This window comes from Dermochelys coriacea, chromosome 8, assembly GCF_009764565.3.
Source record: "Dermochelys coriacea isolate rDerCor1 chromosome 8, rDerCor1.pri.v4, whole genome shotgun sequence".
Lineage (NCBI taxonomy): Eukaryota > Metazoa > Chordata > Testudines > Dermochelyidae > Dermochelys > Dermochelys coriacea.
This window is the reverse complement of record NC_050075.1, coordinates 51,325,919-51,349,264: the sequence shown is the minus strand read 5'-3', so window position 1 is coordinate 51,349,264 and position 23,346 is coordinate 51,325,919. Positions and strand designations below refer to the sequence as shown.

General features: G+C 44.3%; 1 protein-coding gene across 4 annotated transcripts in view; it reads left to right on the top strand.

The window, feature by feature from the left end:
* The window catches only part of LOC119860176 (quinone oxidoreductase-like protein 2), a 35,869-nt gene extending 16,084 nt beyond the window's left edge, over positions 1 to 19,785 (top strand). For 3 of the 4 annotated variants that reach the window (XM_043490521.1, XM_043490520.1, XM_038413544.2), the window contains 9 exons: positions 279 to 435; positions 3,039 to 3,135; positions 5,568 to 5,626; positions 6,024 to 6,089; positions 6,464 to 6,573; positions 11,013 to 11,094; positions 13,474 to 13,655; positions 14,518 to 14,746; positions 19,397 to 19,785. In XM_043490521.1, coding sequence (XP_043346456.1) covers positions 279 to 435; positions 3,039 to 3,135; positions 5,568 to 5,626; positions 6,024 to 6,089; positions 6,464 to 6,573; positions 11,013 to 11,094; positions 13,474 to 13,655; positions 14,518 to 14,746; positions 19,397 to 19,465 — 1,051 coding nt within the window. In that variant the 3' untranslated portion in view covers positions 19,466 to 19,785. The remainder of the gene's footprint in view (positions 1 to 278; positions 436 to 3,038; positions 3,136 to 5,567; positions 5,627 to 6,023; positions 6,090 to 6,463; positions 6,574 to 11,012; positions 11,095 to 13,473; positions 13,656 to 14,517; positions 14,747 to 19,396) is intronic. The other variant, XM_043490523.1, reaches the window with a different exon arrangement.
* Positions 19,786 to 23,346: the final 3,561 nt, after the last annotated feature.

The window sequence follows — 23,346 nt, the reverse complement described above, 5'->3', positions numbered from 1 at the left end:
GTACTATTAGATCCAGTGTTACTGGAGTCTTTCATCAGCAGTAAACTTCTCTTCCACTTTGTTTTTAAAATTAAGTGTAATGCAAGCTCAACCACTTTATGGAGAGGTTACAGGCAGTCTCCTAGGTATAGCCAGCAGTCCTTGCTGTATAAAATACTTTCAATGATATCTTTTATAACCAAAATGCTTTATGAAATGCAGCTACTTCTGGGGTGGTAAGGTGGCCATTGGCTGGTACACAGCACAGTATAACGCTAGTGCATACTCTTTTGTTGCAGGAGCAGTGCTTCACGTAAAGAGCTTCTGGGATTGTTCTCCCTGAACAATGACATCCTATCGCAGTCCTGCCGGAACTATCAAGCAGTGTTATGCACTGAGCTGACAAAGCCATTGATTATTAGGAACCTCCCATCCCCTTCTCTGCAGCCTCATGAGGTACTGGGATTGAGATGCGCAGAATTGCTGATAATTTCGAATAATCTAATATCCCTTAGCTGGCAAACCCACCTACATCCTTGTGTCTCAGGCTCACAGCCTTGGAGTCCTATGCTAGTCCTCTTGGTTTCTTTCCCCTACATCAATGCTGTTGCTAAATCCTGCCAGTTTTTCCTCTTCGACGTCTCTAAGATCTGCTCTTCCTCTTCACCAGCTGCCCACCCCCGATTTGTGCCCTGATCATCTCTCACCTCTAATTACAGCACCTGCCTCCTCACTTAGTCTCCCTCACTCTCTCCTCACTGTCGCCCACAATCCAAAATCCATTTCCCCTCCTGGTTTTGGTCTGTCTTGTCCACTTACATTGCAAGTTCTTCAAAACAGGGACTGTTTGTATAGTGCCTAGCACAATGGAGCTTCTAGAGTCTACTGCAGTAATAATACAAAAGTCTTCTCATCCGTAGAGCTCAACACACTTTACAAAGGAGTCAGTATCATTATCTCCTTTTTACATATGGGGAAACTGAGGCACGTAGAGGTGAAATTGATTTGCCCAAAGTCTCACAGCAGACTGGTGGCAGAGCCAGGATTAGAATGCAGAGCTCCTGAGTCCCAGTCTAGTGCTCCAGCCACTAGACAACGCTGCCTCCCTAAATAATAAGAGCTTTAGAGATGAAGGTTGTGTGCAGATTAGAAAGGAAACGAATTCAGTAAGAAAGAGGATGGTTTGGGACTTTAAAACAACCATTGGGTCAAAGGCTGAGTGACTTTACTTGAGTCCCTTCCCGTCTGAGTGTCAGTCAGTCCCTGTCTGTAATATGGTGGCAATCTCATAGAGCTGGTGAGAGGCTTATTTTATGGTTGTACTGCACTTTGATCAAGTAAAGCCCAAGTGCTAATTATCAGCAGTGGGATGAGGTAAAATAAGGTGAAAATCCATAGTCCAGTGCTTAGTGCTCGTGTGTACACAAATAATATGTTATGTGAAGGCAAGGAGAAGCCTATTGAAATGAACAGCTGATAACAAAACTTGACAATCAGGGTCCAGACACCCAGTGTCTGAAACCTAAAGAATAAGCAGTTGAATCAATTGATCGTATAGAATATTATTGTACTATAAAAGTGTATTGAGTGAGGTATCATATAACAACTGGTGACACACTGGTCACAAGTAGCATTGCATGATGGGTATGGATGGTGTGTAAACAGTTATGTATGCGTGCTGGAAATGTGTTCCTAAAATCTGGTCTGGGGGCAGACTTGATAAACAAGTTTGTCCTAGAAAAAGGAAAGTTGTTTTGCTTGTTTGCCTATGTCTCTAGTGTAAACTAAAGGTGAAGTCGGAGACAACAAGTCAACAGGGGGGATGGGAAGTCAACAGGAGAAGACAAACGGTGGGGGGAGAAGAACTTCCTGTGGGGTTACACTTTAGAGGAATACATTTCAAAGGTTTATTGGACTATAATAAGGAGAGAACTCCTAGTTATCCATCACTTAGCCAGAAGGACTAGAGATGTGGTAGCTTGATGTAAGTGAGAAAGCTGTTTAGGCAAAAATTGTGGCTTGCTATAGTTAAGTCTTGGATGCTAAAAAGCATGTTTTATTTTGTTTTACTTATAACCATTTTCTGTTTATCTCTGCTCTGTATTGCTTACATTCTTACATTCTTTATTAATAAACATATTCTTAGGTTTTACTGTAAACCATCTCAGTGCTGTGTATTGAAGTGGAGCATGAATCCGAACAGGCTGGCGTGTATGCTGTCTCTTTGGAGGCAGTAAACTTAATCATTTCTGTGGGTGTCCAGTGAGAGGGACTGGACGTAACAGAGATGTATCTGGGGAACTCGGGAACTGGGGTTCGCGGGATGTTCCCTGCAAGTCCAGGTTAAGATTGGCAGAGTCTCAAAGAGTTTGCTGGTGAGGTTGACGGACTCTTGTGGCAGGGTGCTGACACTCAGTCCAAGCTCCAGCAACGCTGTCTTGCTGAGGATGAAGTAACACAGTGGCTGACAGTTCTGGGTGTGCTGAGGAGTATGTCAAAGAAATAAACTTCCTAAAAGAATAGTAAAGTAGTACATAAAAAGTACTGAGAAAAGTATCCTGAGATAGTAACTGCTGTTCAGTGGATGCTGTCTTCCACCAAAACATTCGGGGCCAACTCCTCCACTGGAGTAAATCTGCATAGCTCCAATAAAATCAACAGAACTACCCTGGTTTATACCAGCTGAGGATCTGGTCTGTGCCTCAGAAAACATGGTTTCTGTTTTGAGAGAGGGTTGGGTTCTGGCCTGGGACTAGAAGGACTGTGATTTGATTTCCTGCTCTGCCACAGACATCCTGTGTGGCCTTGGACAAGTCACTCAGCTTCATTGTGCCTCAAGTCCCTGACTGTATCATGAGGATAATAGCGTTGCCCTCCCTCCAGGGGTGTTGGGAGGAGAAACACATGATGGATTGTGAGGTGCTCAGATACCATGGTAATGGGGACTATGTAAGTACCCTGGGAAAGGGGAGAGCTGTTTTAAAATGCCAGTGCAGTGCAGTCATCTGTTTAAAATGTTTCTATTGCTGTTGCTTGAAAGATTCCCTTCTCTCTTGCAGGTCAGGGTTGGCGTCCATTACTGTGGAGTAAATTTTGCTGATATCTTGGCCTGTAAGGGTTTGTACCAGGAGAAGCATTGTCTTCCATTCACTCCTGGTAAGTAGGAGTCTGTCTGATCTGTGCAGGTTATAGAGTGACTAACTTAACTACTGTGTTTAATTCTGAGTGAATTTAGTGCTGGGGACAGATTGACAGCTCTGGGGAATAAAGCTGTCTAGCTATAGAATAGGTGTAGCGTAGCCTTTGATGAATTAACAGAAATTGAGGTGGTGTTTTTGTGTGTCATGGACACCCTGTCCATTAGGAACCAGGCTGAGACCGCCTCACTCATTTGATATAGGCAACTGAAGAGCCAGACGATGGAAACAAATTGTGGACATTTCTGACCTTGACTGGAGTCAGACCAACAGCCTTAAGGTGGATGTCTTCATGTCCTACTGGCTTATTATAAGGAAGAAAATATTTAAATATGTTTTCCCAGGCACAAGGGGATTGGGATGGATTTCCCATTCTTAACATTTACTATTCCTTTGTCCTTCTACAAAAAGAATGACCCACAGTAAGTGGGATGTGTATTCGCCAAGTGCTGCCTCCTTGTGGCTCTCAGTTTCTTGTCTTGTATACTGTCATGCTGCTCCGGGGAAGGAAAACTCTGTGTGTCCCTGCCTCCAACGCAGTGCTTAATATGTGCCAGGGCTGAGCCCTGGCACTTCTTGTCTTGCTGCATCAGTTATGAATGTAAAAAATTTGTTTGAGTCCCAGCACCTAATAGCTTGAGCCCCAGCACCTTTTTCATTACAAATTAAGCTCTGCCACAACCTTATGGTTAACCACATCCAGCTAACTCATGTTTTGCACCTGTCATCTTTAAGTCAGGTTTAGCAGCATATAAATTAAAATGTGCTAATTCTACGCTGATGGATTTTCCTAGCATAGACAAGACCTCGCTGTGGCCACAGTCTCTTATCACCTCTCAGTTATACAGAGCTTTGTATTTTCAAAGCGTAGGGCAAAGCTTAACTAATTAATCCTCATGACGATGCTGGGTGAGAGGTTGATAAGTATAATGAAACGCACTTTACAGATGGGCACGGTGAGACACAGAGAGGCTATGTGCCTTGCCCAAGGTTGCTTGGCAACTCAAAGGCAGAACTGGGGTTAGAACTCAGGAATTCATAGCATCCACCAATGTAGTCCAGGTGACTACGCTGCCCTTTAAAGCAGTGGCTCCCAACCTTTCCAGACTACTGTACCCCTTTCAGGAGTCTTATTTGTCTTGCCTACCCCCAAGTTTCACCTTACTTAAAAACTACTTGCTTGCAAAATCAGACATAAAAATACAAAACTGTCACAGCACCCTATTACTGAAAACTTGCTTACTTTCTCATTTTTACCGTATAATTATAAAATCAATTGGAATAGAAATATTGTACTTACATTTCAGTGTATAGTATACAGAGTAGTATAAACAAGTCATTGTATGAAATTTTAGTTTGTACTGACTTCGCTAGTGCTTTTTATGTAACCTGTTGTAAAACTAAGCATATATAAGTTGATGTACCCCTAGAAACCTCAGCGTAAACCCAGAGGTACACATACCCCTGATTGAGAACCAGTGCTTTAAAGTATAATGTCTGCAGGGATCATTCTGTATAGTGTGCGTGGCTTTCTCCGTGCTTGACATTCTAGGCATATGCCATCCCCTTGCTGAATTCCTCCTGCCCCCAACCACCGAATCTCCTGTTCTTGTAGCAGTGAACGTGCAGCACCTCGGCTGTGTTTGTTTGCTGCACTAAAACCTTCAGGCTTGAATATCTCCTTCAGCCCTTGCCAGCCTGGGAGCTGACAGTCTCACTGATGCCATAAGAACTCCTCTGAAGACAAACAGCCATGTAGCTTTTACTTTACAATAATTTTAGAAAAGTCCTTACTTCTACTCTTCTCCCCTTCCCTCCCCCCCTCCGTTTACCCAGTACTGTTTTATCAGTCTGTGTTCCCACAGTGCCACCTTCTGGCCTCCTAGCAGCTTTGCTTCTAAATCTTCTCTAAAGCAGCCTTCGAATGCTGGTTGTATCCCATATGTTGTATGCAAACCTGTGCCATCATGGATAATCTGGTGATTGATAATCTGGCAAATATGGTCATTTTCAGAGTTAAAAATCAAAGAACAGCTGGACTCTGAGCATCTTTAGAGTGACAAGGTGGCTGAGGTCCGTATCTTTGATTGGACCAACTTCCGTTGGTGAGAGAGACAAGCCTCCGAGCTTACACAGCTCTCCTTTGGCATTTCTGTCTTTTCCAAGTACTGCAATATCTTTGCCAGCCAAGGGGGAGTAGAGCTGCCTGCATCTGCCACACGAGGCTAACGTTAGCTGAACTCACTATCTCTCTGCTCTCCCCACCCCAGTCCAGAGCTGGAGTAGGTGAGACCCCCCTATATCCCATCTGCAGAGGACAGTGCTGAGTGCAGCTGGGGAAGTGGCCTGGTTCAGTGTTTGTGGGATCTGCATGACTTTCTCCTGCTTTAGGAATGGAGTTTTCAGGGATGGTGATGGAGACTGGAGCGAACGTCAGCACAGTGCAGGAGGTAAGTGAGATGTAGTGGTGCTGGAGTTAGGAACGGATTCCCAGTTGATCAGGGAGTATCGAGGATGCAGTGTTGGGGTACTGTTTAAGCCGTCTGCACTATAGTATCTGCAAAGTTGTGAGCTCTGCTTGATGGGTTGGAGGTGTGTGCAGGAAGGTGGTAGTATTTCAAGTCCCATCAGAGAGAGGAATAAGGGTCTGGAAAAAGAATCAAAGGTGGGAAGGGCGGGGGAGGTATCTGATTAATGCAATTGCTGCCTGAACTGTTATCAGGTTTAGTTTGTGCTGATCAGGTTCTTCGTGGGAAAGAAGGAAGATCAAAGACTTAATCCAAAGAGAGGGGTGAGATCAAGTGATTGTTCTCCTCCTAACGCCTATCTACGGTGCTTTTCCGGCAGGGAGACAGGGTTATTGGTGTGACTGGCACTAGTGCAATGGCTGAAGAGTGCGTAGCTGATCAGAAGGTAACTACAATTTAAATATAAATGTGTCTTCCATTATTGCAAAAGGTTTTGTGTCTCATGTTGTTTAGTTTTTGGCTCCTGTGAGATCTTCCAGTCTGTGCCTTTCTTTTTGATATTTGTTCTCCTGCCCTCATTGCCATGAACTGGGGTTTGCTCTAGAGAATCCTTGAAAACGCAGAAAGGGCTGATAAGAAAAATTGCATTAAAACTTATTTGGATGAAATTAACAGTTTCACATAATGTAATGTTTAGGACAGCTTGACAACATGCTTCTGTATCATGTTCAAAGTGCTCACTAAAGCAGTTGGAAAAGACAGAATTTCATCCTCTGTCCCTCTTCAGGATTAAGAGTGTTGCTCTGTCTCCTCATGCAGATGCTGTGGCCAATCCCAGAAGGTGTTTCTTATGAAGAAGCTGCGGCATTGCCTGTGTCTTATGGCACAGCCATTTTGGCCCTGGATCATAGAGCACGCACGCAGCCAGAGTAAGTGATCAGAGGAGTCCAAAGCATGACATGTGTCCAGCAGTAATGATACTTAGCCCCTGCAGAGTGCGCTTCGTTTGCAAAAAATCAAACATCATATCTCATAAATAGAGCTGGTTGCAATATTTTCAACAAAACCTTTTGGTCATTGGAATATACTGTTTTTGTCAAAGTCCAAATGTTTCATGGAGACCTAATGATTTTGATGGGAAAGCTTCTAAGATCCAGGGTGGACTTTCTGCTCACTTCTAGACAGAGAGAGAGAGAGAGAGACCCCAGATCTGAAAACCTGACCTTTTCAATACAAAAAGGACATTTTTACATAATTTCATTTCACAAAAATACTTGAAAGGTTTTTGCTTGTGTTCTGTATGGGAACGAAAACAAATTTCAAAGTCTGGAAGGTTGTCACGAGACAGAAATTATTCTCCAGCCAGCTATACTCCTAACATCTAATCTCCCATATTAGGCATACATCAAAATAATGTCGAGGCACTCAGTGAACTCATTAAGTATTATTATCATTACTGCTTTGTAGATGGGGAAACAAAGACATAGAGGAGGTCTTGTGGCCAAAGTCATGCCGTATGTTAGTGGTGAAGCTCGGAATAACATCCAGGCATTCCCGGTTTCTAAACTCTGCTCGGATCACTAGATCAGGCTGTCTTTTTGTCCCAGGGGGAGTGAGGCTGCTGGGTTTCTCTGGCCTCTGATTCAAAATGAGTTTGACAAGAGTGTAGTGGAAATTAATAGGCATTGTGTGTAGGGGTGAAGATGTGTGTTTTGTTAAGTGTCACCGTCCACACCAAGAGTGAGAACCACAAAGTAAACCAGAACTGGATGCTGGATCTACCTTGAGGACATATGAAGCAATACTTCTGAAAAAAAAGAAAAGACTCAGAACTGCATCCATTAGTATGTTATGGGAAAATACTAGGATAGAATAATAGCTGCTAGGGATGGAAATGACCTGATCTGACAGACAGCCCATCTCCATACCCCTCCCAGCTGGGGAAGATCTATTCTTTACAGTTTTCAGAGTAGCAGCCGTGTTAGTCTGTATTCGCAAAAAGAAAAGGAGTACTTGTGGCACCTTAGAGACTAACAAATTTATTAGAGCATAAGCTTTCGTGAGCTACAGCTCACTTCATCGGATGCATTTGGTGGAAAAAACAGAGGAGAGATTTATATACACACACACAGAGAACATGAAACAATGGGTTTATCATACACACTGTAAGGAGAGTGATCACTTAAGATAAGCCATCACCAACAGCAGGGGGGGGAAGGAGGAAAACCTTTCATGGTGACAAGCAGGTAGGCTAATTCCAGCAGTTAACAAGAATATCAGAGGAACAGTGGGGGGTGGGGTGGGAGGGAGAAATACCATGGGGAAATAGTTTTACTTTGTGTAATGACTCATCCATTCCCAGTCTCTATTCAAGCCTAAGTTAATTGTATCCAGTTTGCAAATTAATTCCAATTCAGCTGTCTCTCGTTGGAGTCTGTTTTTGAAGCTTTTTTGTTGAAGTATAGCCACTCTTAGGTCTGTGATCGAGTGACCAGAGAGATTGAAGTGTTCTCCAACTGGTTTTTGAATGTTATAATTCTTGACGTCTGATTTGTGTCCATTCATTCTTTTACGTAGAGACTGTCCAGTTTGGCCAATGTACATGGCAGAGGGGCATTGCTGGCACATGATGGCATATATCACATTGGTAGATGCGCAGGTGAACGAGCCTCTGATAGTGTGGCTGATGTGATTAGGCCCTATGATGGTATCCCCTGAATAGATATGTGGACAGAGTTGGCAACGGGCTTTGTTGCAAGGATAGGTTCCTGGGTTAGTGGTTCTGTTGTGTGGTGTGTGGTTGCTGGTGAGTATTTGCTTCAGATTGGGGGGCTGTCTGTAAGCAAGGACTGGTCTGAAGGACGAGCCATCGCTCTCTCAGATCTTGGGAGACAGACCAGTCCTTGCTTACAGACAGCCCCCCAATCTGAAGCAAATACTCACCAGCAACCACACACCACACAACAGAACCACTAACCCAGGAACCTATCCTTGCAACAAAGCCCGTTGCCAACTCTGTCCACATATCTATTCAGGGGATACCATCATAGGGCCTAATCACATCAGCCACACTATCAGAGGCTCGTTCACCTGCGCATCTACCAATGTGATATATGCCATCATGTGCCAGCAATGCCCCTCTGCCATGTACATTGGCCAAACTGGACAGTCTCTACGTAAAAGAATGAATGGACACAAATCAGACGTCAAGAATTATAACATTCAAAAACCAGTTGGAGAACACTTCAATCTCTCTGGTCACTCGATCACAGACCTAAGAGTGGCTATACTTCAACAAAAAAGCTTCAAAAACAGACTCCAACGAGAGACTGCTGAATTGGAATTAATTTGCAAACTGGATACAATTAACTTAGGCTTGAATAGAGACTGGGAATGGATGAGTCATTACACAAAGTAAAACTATTTCCCCATGGTATTTCTCCCTCCCACCCCACCCCCCACTGTTCCTCTGATATTCTTGTTAACTGCTGGAATTAGCCTACCTGCTTGTCACCATGAAAGGTTTTCCTCCTTCCCCCCCCCCCTGCTGTTGGTGATGGCTTATCTTAAGTGATCACTCTCCTTACAGTGTGTATGATAAACCCATTGTTTCATGTTCTCTGTGTGTGTGTATATAAATCTCTCCTCTGTTTTTTCCACCAAATGCATCCGATGAAGTGAGCTGTAGCTCACGAAAGCTTATGCTCTAATAAATTTGTTAGTCTCTAAGGTGCCACAAGTACTCCTATTCTTTACAGTATATTTTCTAGTCCTTTGTCTTGTCCCAAGTGATGACATGTCTGCTGCTTCCCTCGGGAGATTATGCTGCTGTCTGGTTTCATTGGGTGAGCTCAGTGGAGGGCTCACTATGCGAGGCTTTGAGTCCCAATTTTGTCTGTGGGGGCTGATTATAAGGGCAGTGATGCATAGTTCATTAGTGGTGGGGAGACCCTTCCAGGCTGACCTGGGACATGCTGGAGAGGCTTTGTGGTCTGGGAGTATGGAGGTGTGAGGGGTCCTGGGTTCATAGAGCGGGAAATCCATCACAGATATTGATGGTACCTTTACATTTATGGAGAAAGGATAGTTTCATGGTTAACACTGTACTGGGACTTGGGAGACCTTAGGCTCAGTGTTTTTCTCTGCCACAGTCTGACTGTGTCACCTGGGGCAAGTTACTTAATCTTTGTGCCTCTGTTTCCCCATCTGTAAAATGGGGCTCATTCCCTACTTGAGAAGGATGTCATAAATAAATAATATTGACTGATGTATGGGAGGTGCTCAGATACTATGGTGATGGGGTCCCAGAAACCACTGCATATTGCTGTGGAATAGCTGGTAGGGTTGGGCTGTATCCCAGGCAGGCAAATTGTGTCCAAGTCCAACCTGTTGTTTAGCTAAAAATTAGCCTTGCTGCCCAATATCAGTGCATGCCATGCATTGCTCTGCTAATTTATCCTAAGACAACAGCTCTCCTTTTGGATAAGTAGGCTTGTACTGTTACAGGCAGGTCTTAAGGGAAACATTGGTCCCTTTTGGAGCAAAGGAGCCTGGTTGGGAATTTTTTTACTTCTGGATTGTGATTTGGAAGTGCAGCAAGTGCTCTGTGGAGACTTTAGGGTTTGTATGTGGAATAGGGAGATTTATAGAAGGTTTGCCTTTCCAGCAGCTGAATTATAATGCTTTAAACCCCCATGGAGAATCTCAGAGCTCTTTACAAACATGTTTGAATTAGGCCTCCAAACACCCCTGTGAGGCACATGAACATCACTGGCATTTTACAGATGAAGGGAACAAAGCCAGAGAGAGAATTGACTTGTCTATGTTGACACAGGAAGTCCGTGGCAGAGCTAAGAACAGCATCCAAAGCCAACTTTTGTGCCTTAACAGAAAAACCGTCCTCTCCCCGCAGTGTAGGTAACTATACATTCCTGCCCCAACTCTGCAAACAGCACAGTTTGCTGTTACACCTGAACTGGAGTAAATGTATATCTACTCGTATAGTAATTGAAAACATACAGATTTCTCTTATCAGATCACTTTGAAACGTAAAAGATTCACACTTGATGGGGGATACGGTGACTCGTTTCATCCGGGTATGAATTGGTGTTTGGGAAAAGTCAAGCTCCCCTTACTTATGCCTTTGGGAAAGATTCTGGGAAAGAGAATACCATTGAAGATGTGGAAAATTCTTACTATTGAAATGGATCATGGGGTAAAATCAATTGCTGGAGTCTTTTTAAGCTGATCAAGGAGATCTTTCATCTTCAAGACAAATGGGAAACTGTGTATTGTTAGCAGGCAGGCATGCAATGCACTGCTTTTCTGTTGTGGAGGGAAGCTCTGTTTATTTCAGTCTCTGTCTCAGGGAAACGGTTCTAGTGACAGCAGCTGCTGGGGCCACGGGGCTTGCTGCTATCGATGTAGCTGCTAACGTTCTCAAGGCAAAGGTATGTCCCTTTTTCAAATGAATCTGTATTCTACGTGTGTCCCACTGTAGTAATGAGTGTGCCTTCTATAGCACACTCCATCTGAGCATTCAAAGACCTTTCCAAACACTAATGAATTAAGTTTCACAAAGTAGGCAAGTATTATTCTCCATTTTCAAGATGTGCGTACTAAAAAGGATGTAGATGTTGGGAGTTGCCCAAGGTGTCTCAATGAATTATCTGGTAGAGTGGGGAATAGAACCCAGGAGATTTGTAAAGTCAGAGGGGCTGGTAATCCAGTAAAGCAGACTCCGTCTCTCAAACACAGCACACACACTAATGCACTTTCCCCTCGTGAAACACCTGCCTTCTCTGTGCTCCTGCTATGGGCTCCGCTGTGGAGCCCCATAATTTCCCTTGATTCTTTCCAGCGTAGAATTGAGCTCTTATCCAAGTGGGAGATGGAGGAATGTTTTCAAAGGTGCCCAAGTAACTTAGGCCCCTGAGTCCCATTTTAAAAAGTGATTTAGGTGCTTACAGGCCTAATTCATTTTGAGAGTCAATGGAACTTAGGCTCCTAAGCCACTGGGTCATTTTGAAATTTTCAGCCTTTAGATTTAAACCAGTGTAGATCTAAGGGAAAATAGTGTTTGATGTTTATGGGAATAAGAGATGAATTTCTTCCACAGTAAAATCAGGTTAGGAAATAGTATGCCGTTAGGGTTTTTAAAAGAGAGGCTTTTTTTTTTTATAAGTAGAACACCCGTCAGTAAAAAGAACTGCAAAAAGTGACAAGGCAGAAATAACTCCAGTTGAAATTGTTATACCAATAAAATAAAAACCAGCAGGATCTTATTAAAGGGAATAAGGCAAAATGCCACATTTATTGTGAATACAGAAAGAATCATAGTAAGCAGTTATAGCTATAACGTTCCATTCAATTTCATATTTATTCACACACACACACAGGTTCTGCAAGGTTGTTATCATAGTTACCAGCCTTAGAGTTGCTCGTGCCAAGCCACTGGCCAGGTGGCCTGGACACGAGGAGGGAGCAGGGCCTTGTCAGATGCACATCTGATGCTCCTGGAAGTTGGTTTGCATAATCAGACCCCAAAGTTCTCAGTTTCTAGAGTCCATTTTTATAGGAATTTATTCCTATGCCAGTCTATGGGAATTACTTCATCATGCTGTTGCTGAATCAATCAGCCGATGGCACATTCCTGACGGCTCCGTGTTGTTCTTCGGTTCTCCCATCCTTGAGGCTGTTGGGTGGATTCCAGTCTGCCCTCCGGGGGGTCCTCTGGTTGTTTCCATTTGATGCCTTCTTTGGCCGATGGACACTGGATTCTTAGGCTGGCACCTCCCTGATCATTCAGTTATTATCCACACCAAGCATCCATCCACATACATCCTCTATCTCTATTTTAATCACAATTGTTAACAAAGCGAGATAAACAGAGTCTCTGTGTGCTGTTTCTGTTGTTACAAAGTATTGCTTTGAGAACTGACTCTGTCTTAGGATGTACTAACACAATTAGCAGCTTGCAAGTTTCACACAGGGAGGGAGAGAGAGTAAAAACAAGAGACCTCTTAATTAGTAATACCCTGGAATCCCCAGTAATACCCTGGGGAATCAAACTCATTTGTGATTTTAATACAGAACTTCTTTAATATGATCCAACAAAATGGTTTGTTGTGCTTGATAGAGCTCCCACAAAGCACGGAGTCTGACTGGAGAAATCTGAAGTAAGTAATTTAGCGGCTGGTACTCTCCCCTCTGAGTGAAATCCTATCATGCTGCTAGGGATGGAAAACTCCTCCAAATGCACTGGGGTGTGTTAAAAGTCCTGTGGCACATTTGGTAAGAGTACTAGGCTTAAACCCAGACCAGGGACCAGTTTGGATAAATGCAGTCTCTCTCTAAATTCCCCTGCAGTTTCAATTGCAGCTGGGACTGGTCTTCTCTTTCTGCCTTAAGTTGTTATATAGTGCTGCTGTGCGTTGTTCAACAGCTGCTGCGTTCCACATCCCAGCGGTGGTTGTTCTTCAGTGAATGGTACAGTGATACAGATCCAGTTTGTACATCATTTTAAAGTTGTAAAGCATTTTTGGGGACATTGACATAGAAAATACATTACTATGGAGCTTTTATTTAAGTTTTTGGTACTGTAATAGATTATGATAACATGCTAAAGCACCTATTGTATCACTTTGAGCAGAGATGCCTTTATTATTTTATTTTATTTGCATTATCATAGTGCTTAGGAACCTCAGATCTCATGGTGCTAGGGTGCTGTACAAACACAGAACTAAACGACAGTCCCTGCCTCAGAGAGCTCATGCTGTCTTCCACCATGAAAGAACAGACTGTAACACTCGCTCCTCCTTTGTTTTCAGGTGATAGCAGCAGCTGGAAGTGATTACAAATGCAACCTGGCTCTGCAGAAGGGTGCAGCCCACAGCGTGAATTACACCCAAGGGAGCCTAAAGGAGGGAGTGAAGAAGCTTACAGATAACAGAGGGGTCAATGTAGTTCTTGATGCCGTTGGAGGGGACATCTTCAAGGAGGCATTACATAGGTGCGTTGAAATACAATTCCATCGTGTTCTGAGTGACGTGCATCAGGAGTGTGAAATGTGTGGTCTCCTGGGACCCTCCCTCTGCATGCTTCACAAGTATCCAGTTGAAACTGCAAGGGAATGTAGGGAGCCACCAGAATGTAATTCTAAAAGCTGGAGTTTGGGCATAGCACCCATGCTCGCTCTTTACTGACCACAGATATTTAGGGCCTTGATTTTTTTCACATGTAATCAGAAAGAGGGGTGCCACTTAGTGCCACGCTGGGGCATTGGTTCAGTACTGACTGGGAGAAAGTGTCTCTGATTGATTAGCAGAACCAGTTCATGCAGAGCCAGTTTCCCTAGGGGGTCCCATGCAAGTACTACTAGAACTGAGGTTCTGAAACTTAATAAAGAGATCATTCTGTGGGTAACCCTCACTGGCAATCGCAGCATGTACCTGTGTCAAATATAGTAACTGCTCACCTGGAAAAGTAACAGTAGGAAAATATTTAATGTGTTTTCACCTGTCCTTAATGCGATGTAAAAGCTAAACAATGTGGATCAGTCAGCATCATGTGACCAGCCAGCTCTCTGAAGGCCACCAGCAAGTCATCAAACTTGGAAACGGTTGGCCCGGATGCTCCCCTTTTAGTAGACAAATTCTGATGAGATCCTACCTGCAGATGGTGTAGTGGCAAGGTCCTCTCTTCACTGAGCTAACACCCTAGTGTTGAGTTTGAGACAGTGTTTCATTAAGGACCAAACTCAGGTCCCACTGAAGAAGAGGCACCCCCCTTCCCCTTTTCCCCAGTAGGATCACAATTTTACCCTATGCTTGCTCTTCCTCATTAAATACATCTCCTTTCCCTCCCCATTGCAGTTTGGCTTGGGAGGGCAGGATTGTGGTGGTGGGTTTTGCTGGAGGAGCAATCCCCTCTGTCCCAGCCAATCTGCTGCTTCTAAAGAACGTGTCTGCCTTGGGAGTGTTCTGGGGTCGATACCGGGAAGAGGACTTTCCTGTTTTTTCGTCATCCCTCTCCTCTGCTCTTTGGCACTGCCAGGAAAGACGGATCCAACCTCATGTAGGAGCGGTCTTCAAACTGGAAGAGGTAAAGTGCTGCCCAAGATGGTACTCATTGGCAGGATTCACAGTTCTCTGAGAGAGGCTGAATAAAAGGAAGAAGCTGTCTAATCTGGTGGGCTGCTATCAGCACTCCTCTGGGGAATGGGAAGGCCCAAGGCTGAAGCCCCTGTACAAGGGCGCTGGAACAATTTGTATAGTGGGGATGTTGAGAGCCATTGAACCAAACTGTAAACACTGATCATAATGGAAACCACTTTAAGCCAGGGGATGCAGCGTCCCTCCCACCCCCTTCCCCAGCACCCCTCGTTCCAGCACCTATGCCCCTGTACCTCTTAGGGAGGGAGAAATATGAGTTACAACTAGGAGACACGTGGGTTTGATCTGTGCCTCAGAACTAACTCTAAACTCCGGTATCTGCCAAGAACCTGTCATCACTACAGGAAGTAAATGCTGCTGTTGATTAAATTAAACCTTGGCATGTATATTTTCATAAACTGTGATGACCTTATGCAGTGTCGAGCTCTCAGGATTGCTTTGTTTACAGTAAAGATTTGCGTCTGAGTGAATTTTGTGTGCGGTGAATGCCCTCTGATTAGTACAAAAAACCCAGTTTCAAATACGGCACAGAACCCCAGTTCTTTAAGAAATCCCCCCCTTTTTTTTTTGCCTCCTTCATTCCAGTGTTATTGGCTTTAAATGTCTCCAATATGTATGATGATTATTTAATATTTATGTTTTGGAAGTGCCAGGTTGGGCCCCCCTTGCGCTAGCCATGGTACAGACCTGTAAAAATGACAGCTCCTTTCAGAAAGACCTTACAACATAAGAGTCAGTAATACAATGGCATAAAGTTTTTTGTTTTGTTTTTTTAAAGGTGAATTGGGGGATGCAGCTTTGTCTTAATTTACATCTTTCATCTTAATTTACATTTTTCACTCTAGGAGCCATTTGAGCAGTGTTTCTCCACCTGGAGTCCGGGGCCCCCTGGGGGCCGCTAGCAGGTTTCAGGGGGTCCTCCAAGCATGGTCAGCGTTAGAGTTGCCAGGGCCCAGGGCAGAAAGCCAAAGCCTCACCGCATAGGGTTGAAGCCTGGGGCTGAAGCCGAAGCCTGAACAATGTAGCTTTGTGGGGGCCCCTGTGGCGTGGAGCCCCAGGCAATTGCCCTTCTTGTTAACACTGACCCTGGCTTTTATATGCAGAAAAACAGTTATTGTGGCACAGGTGGATCATGGAGTTTTTATAGCATGTTGGGGGGGCCTCAGAAGGAAAAAGCTTGAGAACCCCTGCATTAGAGGAGTCAGAATTACACATTGGTTAGTAATTTTCTGGCATTTCAGTTCCTGGATAATGGAAGTGCCATAAGATGGTCAGCTCTTGTGTTATTTCAGCCACATAAATGGATCCCTGAGGCAAAAAGCCTATGAAGAGCAAATTCCAATACAAATGCTGAGCTGTTTGTTCCTGCAGAACAAACTGCACTGCAGTGATGTCTTGCTCAGGTCATCCAGACCTGGGAGCCACTCGGTCACCGCTCTGCCTCAGCAAGGGTGAGCTTTGCTGCTGATAAGCCATGTGTCAGCTCCCTGGCACGCCAGCTTGTCTGCCTTGCCAGCAAACTCTTCAGGACTCTGCCAGGCCAAACCTTGCCTTGCTGGTCAATCGGTGAGCCTGAGTTCCCCAGAGACATCCTTTGACACTGTTCAGTCCCTCTCATAGAAGTTGTTAAGTTTGCTGCCTCCAGAAAGACAGAGCATACAGCAGCCAGTTAGATTAGCTGAAGATTTAAACTTCATTTCACTACGCAGCACTGAGATGGTTTTGTAATAAAATAAGAATGTTTATTAACAAAGAACATAGGTTTAAATGATTTCAAGTAAGAGTGAAAGAAACATGAAAAGTTACAAACAAAACACACTTTCTAGTGACTAAAACTTCAGCAAGTTACAGTCTTTTGCAAAGCAGGTTTCTCACCTATAGTCAGTTCCCAGAGACTTCAGCTCCCTCGGTTGAAGGATCTGCTTTTCTCTGACATTAAGAGTTCTGGCCTTTTGTGTCCCTCTGGTGAAGGATGCCAAAAATTTTTACTGTTTCGGCGTATATTTTCCAAAGTCCATCATCTCTGTTTCAAGAGGCAGGAAGGCTTCCTGGGGTACAGCCTCCCTCCACTGCCCTGATTGTTAAGTAGTCATCTCCCCCATTTGCTACTTTGATGGCTTTGTTTACCTTACATGTAAATATACTTCCATTGTTTCTGGCCTCATCTTGCTCAATTTACACTGGTGACACAGTCAAGCAGCTGAAACACATTCTTTTGTCTCAGACAGGCTGGGCTTATGCACTGTTTCCCAGCCATGTTCTATGAACATATTTCCAGCACACATCTATAATTCTTTATACACTGCCTGTACATACACCACGCAATAATATTAATGACCAGTATGTTATACATTTGAGTATGATGCCTTATATGAGACCTCTTAGGTATAGATTATGATAACAGTGTGTTGGAGCAATGAGTGTGTCAGGCCTGATTTGAGTTACCGTGTAGTTGGCCCTCTGCCAGTTGGCATTGAGGGGCTCACTGGGTCACTACTACCACCTGTTGTACTTTAGAGTAACAATCTGATTGCATTTAAATTCCACTATTCATAGCATCACACACATAATTACATCTCAAACCTAAAGAGCATGTTAGCCACCTAAACCAGACATCTGTGCCTCATAGATGATGGGCCAGTGGCAACAAGACTGACCAGAAAACTCTGGGAAATGCGACTAACAATAACAATCTCTGATATTTTCTGTGTCAGACTTTGCAGAGACCAATCTGAGTAACATTGTTATGAGCTGATAAGAAAGCACCAGGTACTCTGGGGGCCGTTCTGGCCAAACTCCTTAGCAGGATGAACGAAACTGGTACTGACTCTGTCTTCACCTTGCAGTAGTTGAAAATGGCTGATAGAGAAATTAACCCACCCAGTAAAGGATTAAGCTTTTGAGTGTCTCTAATGCTACCCCATGGTGAGTGGGTAGGGAAATTTGATCTCCGTGAATTTTCATTTTTTGTGGGTAATGATTTTAATTGAGGTATGTATGTGGGCAAAGAAGTGCATGGTTCTGTGGTTGTGACCAAAAGCACCCCTCTATTCACATGCTACATACCCTTGTAATAATCTTCGTACAAGATATACCTTGTGAGGTATCACTGGAAAACTAATAACTCGCTGGTGAATATTATCATGGTGAAATGTATGTAGCAACATTCTATGTAAAGTAATGACATCCCCGTCTGACATTATTAGCACATATTCACTCCCAAACAGCCTAGGCAACGGTTGTTAAGCAGGTCTGTCCTAAACAAAGGAATGTGTATTATCTCAATTTACAGATAAGTAGTAAACAGAGTCCTCAAGACAGTAAGAAGGGGAAATGGCAGGCCACAAAGCAAATTTTCACTTCAGTGAACACAGGAGAGGAGAAAAAAGACATGGAGCCTCCTTCACCAAGAGCTTCTGTGTCACCTTCTTTACTGCATGAATAAACTTTACTTTGAAGGGTAACCTTCAGAAGACACTGCTTCAAAGGTTCTCTGGACTATACAAGAAAGGGGCAGAGAGCCTCAAGTTCTCTCTCTTTCACTTAAGAAGAAAAAAGCCCCAGCACCTCTGGGTCTTGGAGAGAGATCCTGACGAAGGAAATGGTCAGTTCCGATCTTGCTGGAAGGGGACGGGGGGGGGGGGGAGTCAGAGAGGCCATTTTGAACAAAACCTTGAACCGAAACTTGCTAGATTAGGTTTTAAACGTTTAGCTGTGTTTTCACTTTTATTTGCTTTTACCCATTTCTAACTTCATCTCTTATATTTGATAGGACTTCAAATGAATTCTTCTTTTGTTAACAAACTTTTTACTTTTTAATCTAAACCCATCCAGTGCTGTGTTTAAATAGAAGTGTTTGGTAACTCCAGTTAAAGTAGCAAACTGTTGAATATCGACTCTTTACAGGAGCAGCGAATCTTAATATCTGGACTGTCCAGGAGAGGGCTGGACAGTGCAGAACAAAGTTTTGTGGGAAAACTCAGGACTGATAGTGTGTTGGGGTTACCCTGCAGGTAGTAACCAAGGCTGGTGGAAGACAGAGTGTGATTGGTGTGTTGCTGACAGGCTGCTGGGGTCGGGGCTGCTTGGCCAGGGCTGCATCTATACACAGACATTCAGGGTGTGACTTGCATGCTGTTTGTGGGCAGCCCAGGTTGGGAGCTACAACAGCAAAGCATCATGAAGCAACCAAGGTTATAGGACAGGTGCTGACACAGCCCCTCGCTGTACTAATTGCACTCTGGAAAGTGACAGTGGTGAAGTCACTAGGTCAGATTTTTAAAGTGTTCCAACCTGCCCTCTAAAACTGCTTTTGAAATCCTTGTGCATAGTCGTTTTTCCTGCATGCACAAATCCAAGTTTTCATGTGCCCCAAATCTTTATACACAAAAAAAGTGCAGGGGAATTTTTAAAGGCACTCATAAAAATTTGGCCAAATACATCTGCCCTCTAGAAATTACTGTAGAGAATGCAAATTAAGATGCCTACAGTAGCAACTAACAGTTGCAGGAGTGTGTGTGTGTGTGTGTACACACGTACATGCCCTTTCGTATAAACAACTGAGGTTTTGTGCTTGCAGGTGAATGAAGCCTTTAGCCGTGTAACCCAGCGCAAGTCAACAGGAAAGGTTGTCATCTCAATGAAATAAATCGGCCTGTTTCCTCAGAACACAGCCCCTGCTGCTGTTGGACTAATCAACAGAATCATCCTTCTGGCTTATGGATGCAGACAGCCAAGTTGCATCTACCCTATGATTTCTTTCATGATTTGTCTACCACCACCAGTAATGTAGAGGGATATGGGCTCCTGCTTAGGTTTAAATGACATAATGATATAAATACTTGTGCCCGTTGCCAGCATTGGTGGAGTTGCACTGCTGCTAGACAAACAGTGCCAGGAGTCCTAGGGGAGACAAGGTTTAACTGTGACGGGAAGAGGGAGAATAGATGCAGAGCAGTGCAATTAATAAAACAGACTCCAACGAGAGACTGCTGAATTGGAATTAATTTGCAAACTGGATACAATTAACTTAGGCTTGAATAGAGACTGGGAATGGATGAGTCATTACACAAAGTAAAACTATTTCCCCATGGTATTTCTCCCCCTCACCCCACCCCCCACTGTTCCTCTGATATTCTTGTTAACTGCTGGAATTAGCCTACCTGCTTGTCACCATGGAAGGTTTTCCTCCTTTCCCCCCCCTGCTGTGGGTGATGGCTTATCTTAAGTGATCACTCTCCTTACAGTGTGTATGATAAACCCATTGTTTCATGTTCTCTGTGTGTGTGTATATAAATCTCTCCTCTGTTTTTTCCACCAAATGCATCCGATGAAGTGAGCTGTAGCTCACGAAAGCTTATGCTCTAATAAATTTGTTAGTCTCTAAGGTGCCACAAGTACTCCTTTTCTTTTTGCGAATACAGACTAACACGGCTGCTACTCTGAAACCAGACATAAACCAGACTCTCTTTAAAGGAATCACCATTGGGAAATCTTCTTAAGTCTCCCACTGTGAGCAGTGTGTGCTCTGTATAATATACCTATAACATCCTTGTGTCCCTAGAACAGGGTTTCTCAGACTCTTTTTCCATAGTGTGGTTCACCTTTTAACAGAGGTTTTTATGTTGGAGATGTCTCCTGTTTCCGCTGGCAGTTGTGCAGACCCCATCTCTAACATTTATGGTTGCACAGACTGCTTCCTTTCTATTGGTGATGACCTAGTATCTTACGGTATGTCTGCATTGCAGTCAGACACCTTCAGCTGGCCCGTGTCAGCTGACTTGGGCTCGCAGGGCTGTTCAATTGCAGTGTAGACTTTCCCGCATCAGCAGCAGGGTCCTCGAGCCTGAGCTCCAGCCTAAGCCTGAATGTCTACACCGCAACTGAGCAGCCTCTTAGCCTGAGTCAGCTGGCACAGGCCACCCATGAGTTTTTAATTGCAGTCAGACCCTTTGTGTCAACCACAGTCATGACTTTCCTCATGTGACCTTTCCACATAAGCAAAGTGTTTTTAGTTCTTGTAATGCAATTTAAGAGCTGGAAGTGAGGAGAGGAATTAGTGCCATGAGGCCAGTCAGTGCTCCAACCACCACAGTTTGAGAGGAGCTGCCCTTGGTGGTGATAGAGCAGCACTGCTGTATGTAGCCATTACAAAACAGTCAGCTAGAACCAGGCAGCTTGGGCTGAGGGGTGGAGTTGAAATGAAGAGACATGAAAAAACATGAGGTGAGAGCACAGCTTTTGCAACAGTGTAACCAGCCATTGGTCCATATCACCTGTTGACCTGCCTGAAGCAGAACCAAACGACCCCCCAGTAATTGCTTTACCCAGCCACTTGCATGTGGGATGAAAGACTTCATCCCTGAGCCTGTGTCAGCTCAGCTTGGTCCCCAGAGGTGTAATTATACAGATGGTGACTTTGGTGAGCGTGGCTGCGAACAGGAGAGACTTCAGTCTGAGACACTGTTAACAAGCACCATTGGCTCTCTCGAGCCTGCCTGAAAAGAGTTGGACCTACGACGTCATGCAGAACGCTCTCTGGTAGAACTGTTTGATGAGACAGTACCTGAATTCCTCCACGCAGTTGCTTGCTGCTCTGACTTGCAGTCCAAATCTGTACGCCTCTGAACTTCCGTCAGACTAGAGCTCTTTCTAAATGTACAGTAAACCTTTTGGTTTTCTTAACATGGCTTTGCTGCAGCAATGGAGACCAGGCTGCCTTGCTCTTGTCTTTGCTGCTGTGGAGCGATGACCAGCTACCCTGGCTTCTGTCCAGTAATTTGGAGGAGCCCGTAAAAGTCTTTCACCCCTTAAAAACATGACTGATTCCTCAGATTGCCACCAGCTTTCTGCTGCAGGAGACTGGGGTCTTGGTTGCTTGTTAGTGTCCTACATAGTTGTGAACAGTTAGAAGAGTTCTGAAAAGGACAGCTTGTTCAAATAAGCTTCAAACTAGGTGGTCCTGATGGTCCCTTCTAACCTTAGTCTGTGAATCTAAGCTGTGGGACTGGAGGCCACAAACATAAGAATGGCCATACTGGGTCAGACCAAAGGTCCATCTAGCCCAGTATCCTGTCTTCTGATCGTGGCCAATGCCAGGTGCTTCAGAGGGAATGAACAGAACAAGTAAACATCAAGTGATCCATCTCCTGTTGCCCATTCCTAGCTTCTGGCAAACAGAGACTAGGGACACCATCCCTGTCCATCCTGGCTAATAGCCATTGATGGACCTATCCTCCATGGATTTATCTAGTTCTTTTTTGAACCCTGTTATAGTCTTGGCCTTCCCAACATCCTCTGGCAAGAAGTTCCACAGGTTGACTGTGTGTTGTGGGAAGAAATACTTTCTTTTGTTTGTTTTAAACTTGCTGCTTTGATGTGCTTTGTGTGCATTCTGCTTACAAACTTTACAAACGTTCATTGTTACACCATCAGTAGTGGTAGCTAAATATGATCCACTTTAGAGATGCAGAAACCACAGCCTCAATGCAGCCTAGCAAGGAAGCCCATGCTTAATTCCCTGTATCCTCTTGAAGTTAATAGGACCACTTCAGTTACGCATCTGCTTAGGTGCTTTGCTGAATCGGGGCCTGTGTCTGTTTCAGAGCTGGCATTAGAACAGAGGAGTTCTGTGGACTTGCTCCCATGCTTAGTCTACTTAATTGCACTGCCTCTTGGGCTGTTGAGTTGTCCTCATACACATCACAATGGCTGCTCCTCAGAGGAAGGAGCTAGCTCAGCAGCAGCCAGCTGCTGGGAAGGGAGTTGGTGGTGATGGCAGCCGCCAGGGCAGCACGGCCTCCTCTCCCCAGGTCATTAATTAGTTCTGGGTCCTCCCAGAAACTGAGGGAGTGGGGCCTCAGTGTTTCAGCAACCCCAAAGGCCTTGCGCGGGGGGCTATGTGTGTCAGGGGAGTGGGGGTTAGAGTGAACCTCCATGATATTAGGATAAATCAGTGCCCGACTTGAAGCTAGACAAATTTAGACTGGGAATGGCTCAAACATTTTTAGCAGCAACAGGGATTATCCATCATTGGAACAATTTACCAAGGCTGCCGGTGATTCCCCGTCACTGGTAGCTTTTAAATCAAGATAGGGTATTTTTCTGAGAGAGATGCTGTCTTTCATACAGGAAGTATTTCTGGGAAGCTCTATGGCCTGAGTTATACAGGAAACCAGACTAATTGATTCCAGTGGTCCCGTCTGACCTTGGAATCTGTGGCTATTTTCAGAGACCTTTTCAAAGAAAAAGGACAAACTATTTTTAAATGAAAGATGAGATTAGCTATGATGTTTCTAGTCCATGGTGGGGAGGGGGGAGAAGAAGGGGCTAAAGGCTGGCTCTGCACTGTCTCCCTCCTGCAGTTCTTGATTGGATAGGTGGAAGTGAATTATTTTGTATTAATTCTGATCATTTTTGGAAGTCTCTTGATCCTTGAAAAGAATTAGTGAGGTGTCCCACATGGGGGAAGTGAAACTGGGGATTAGGAGAATGTTGGGGATTCACTGAGCGAAGACAGCAGCACCAAGT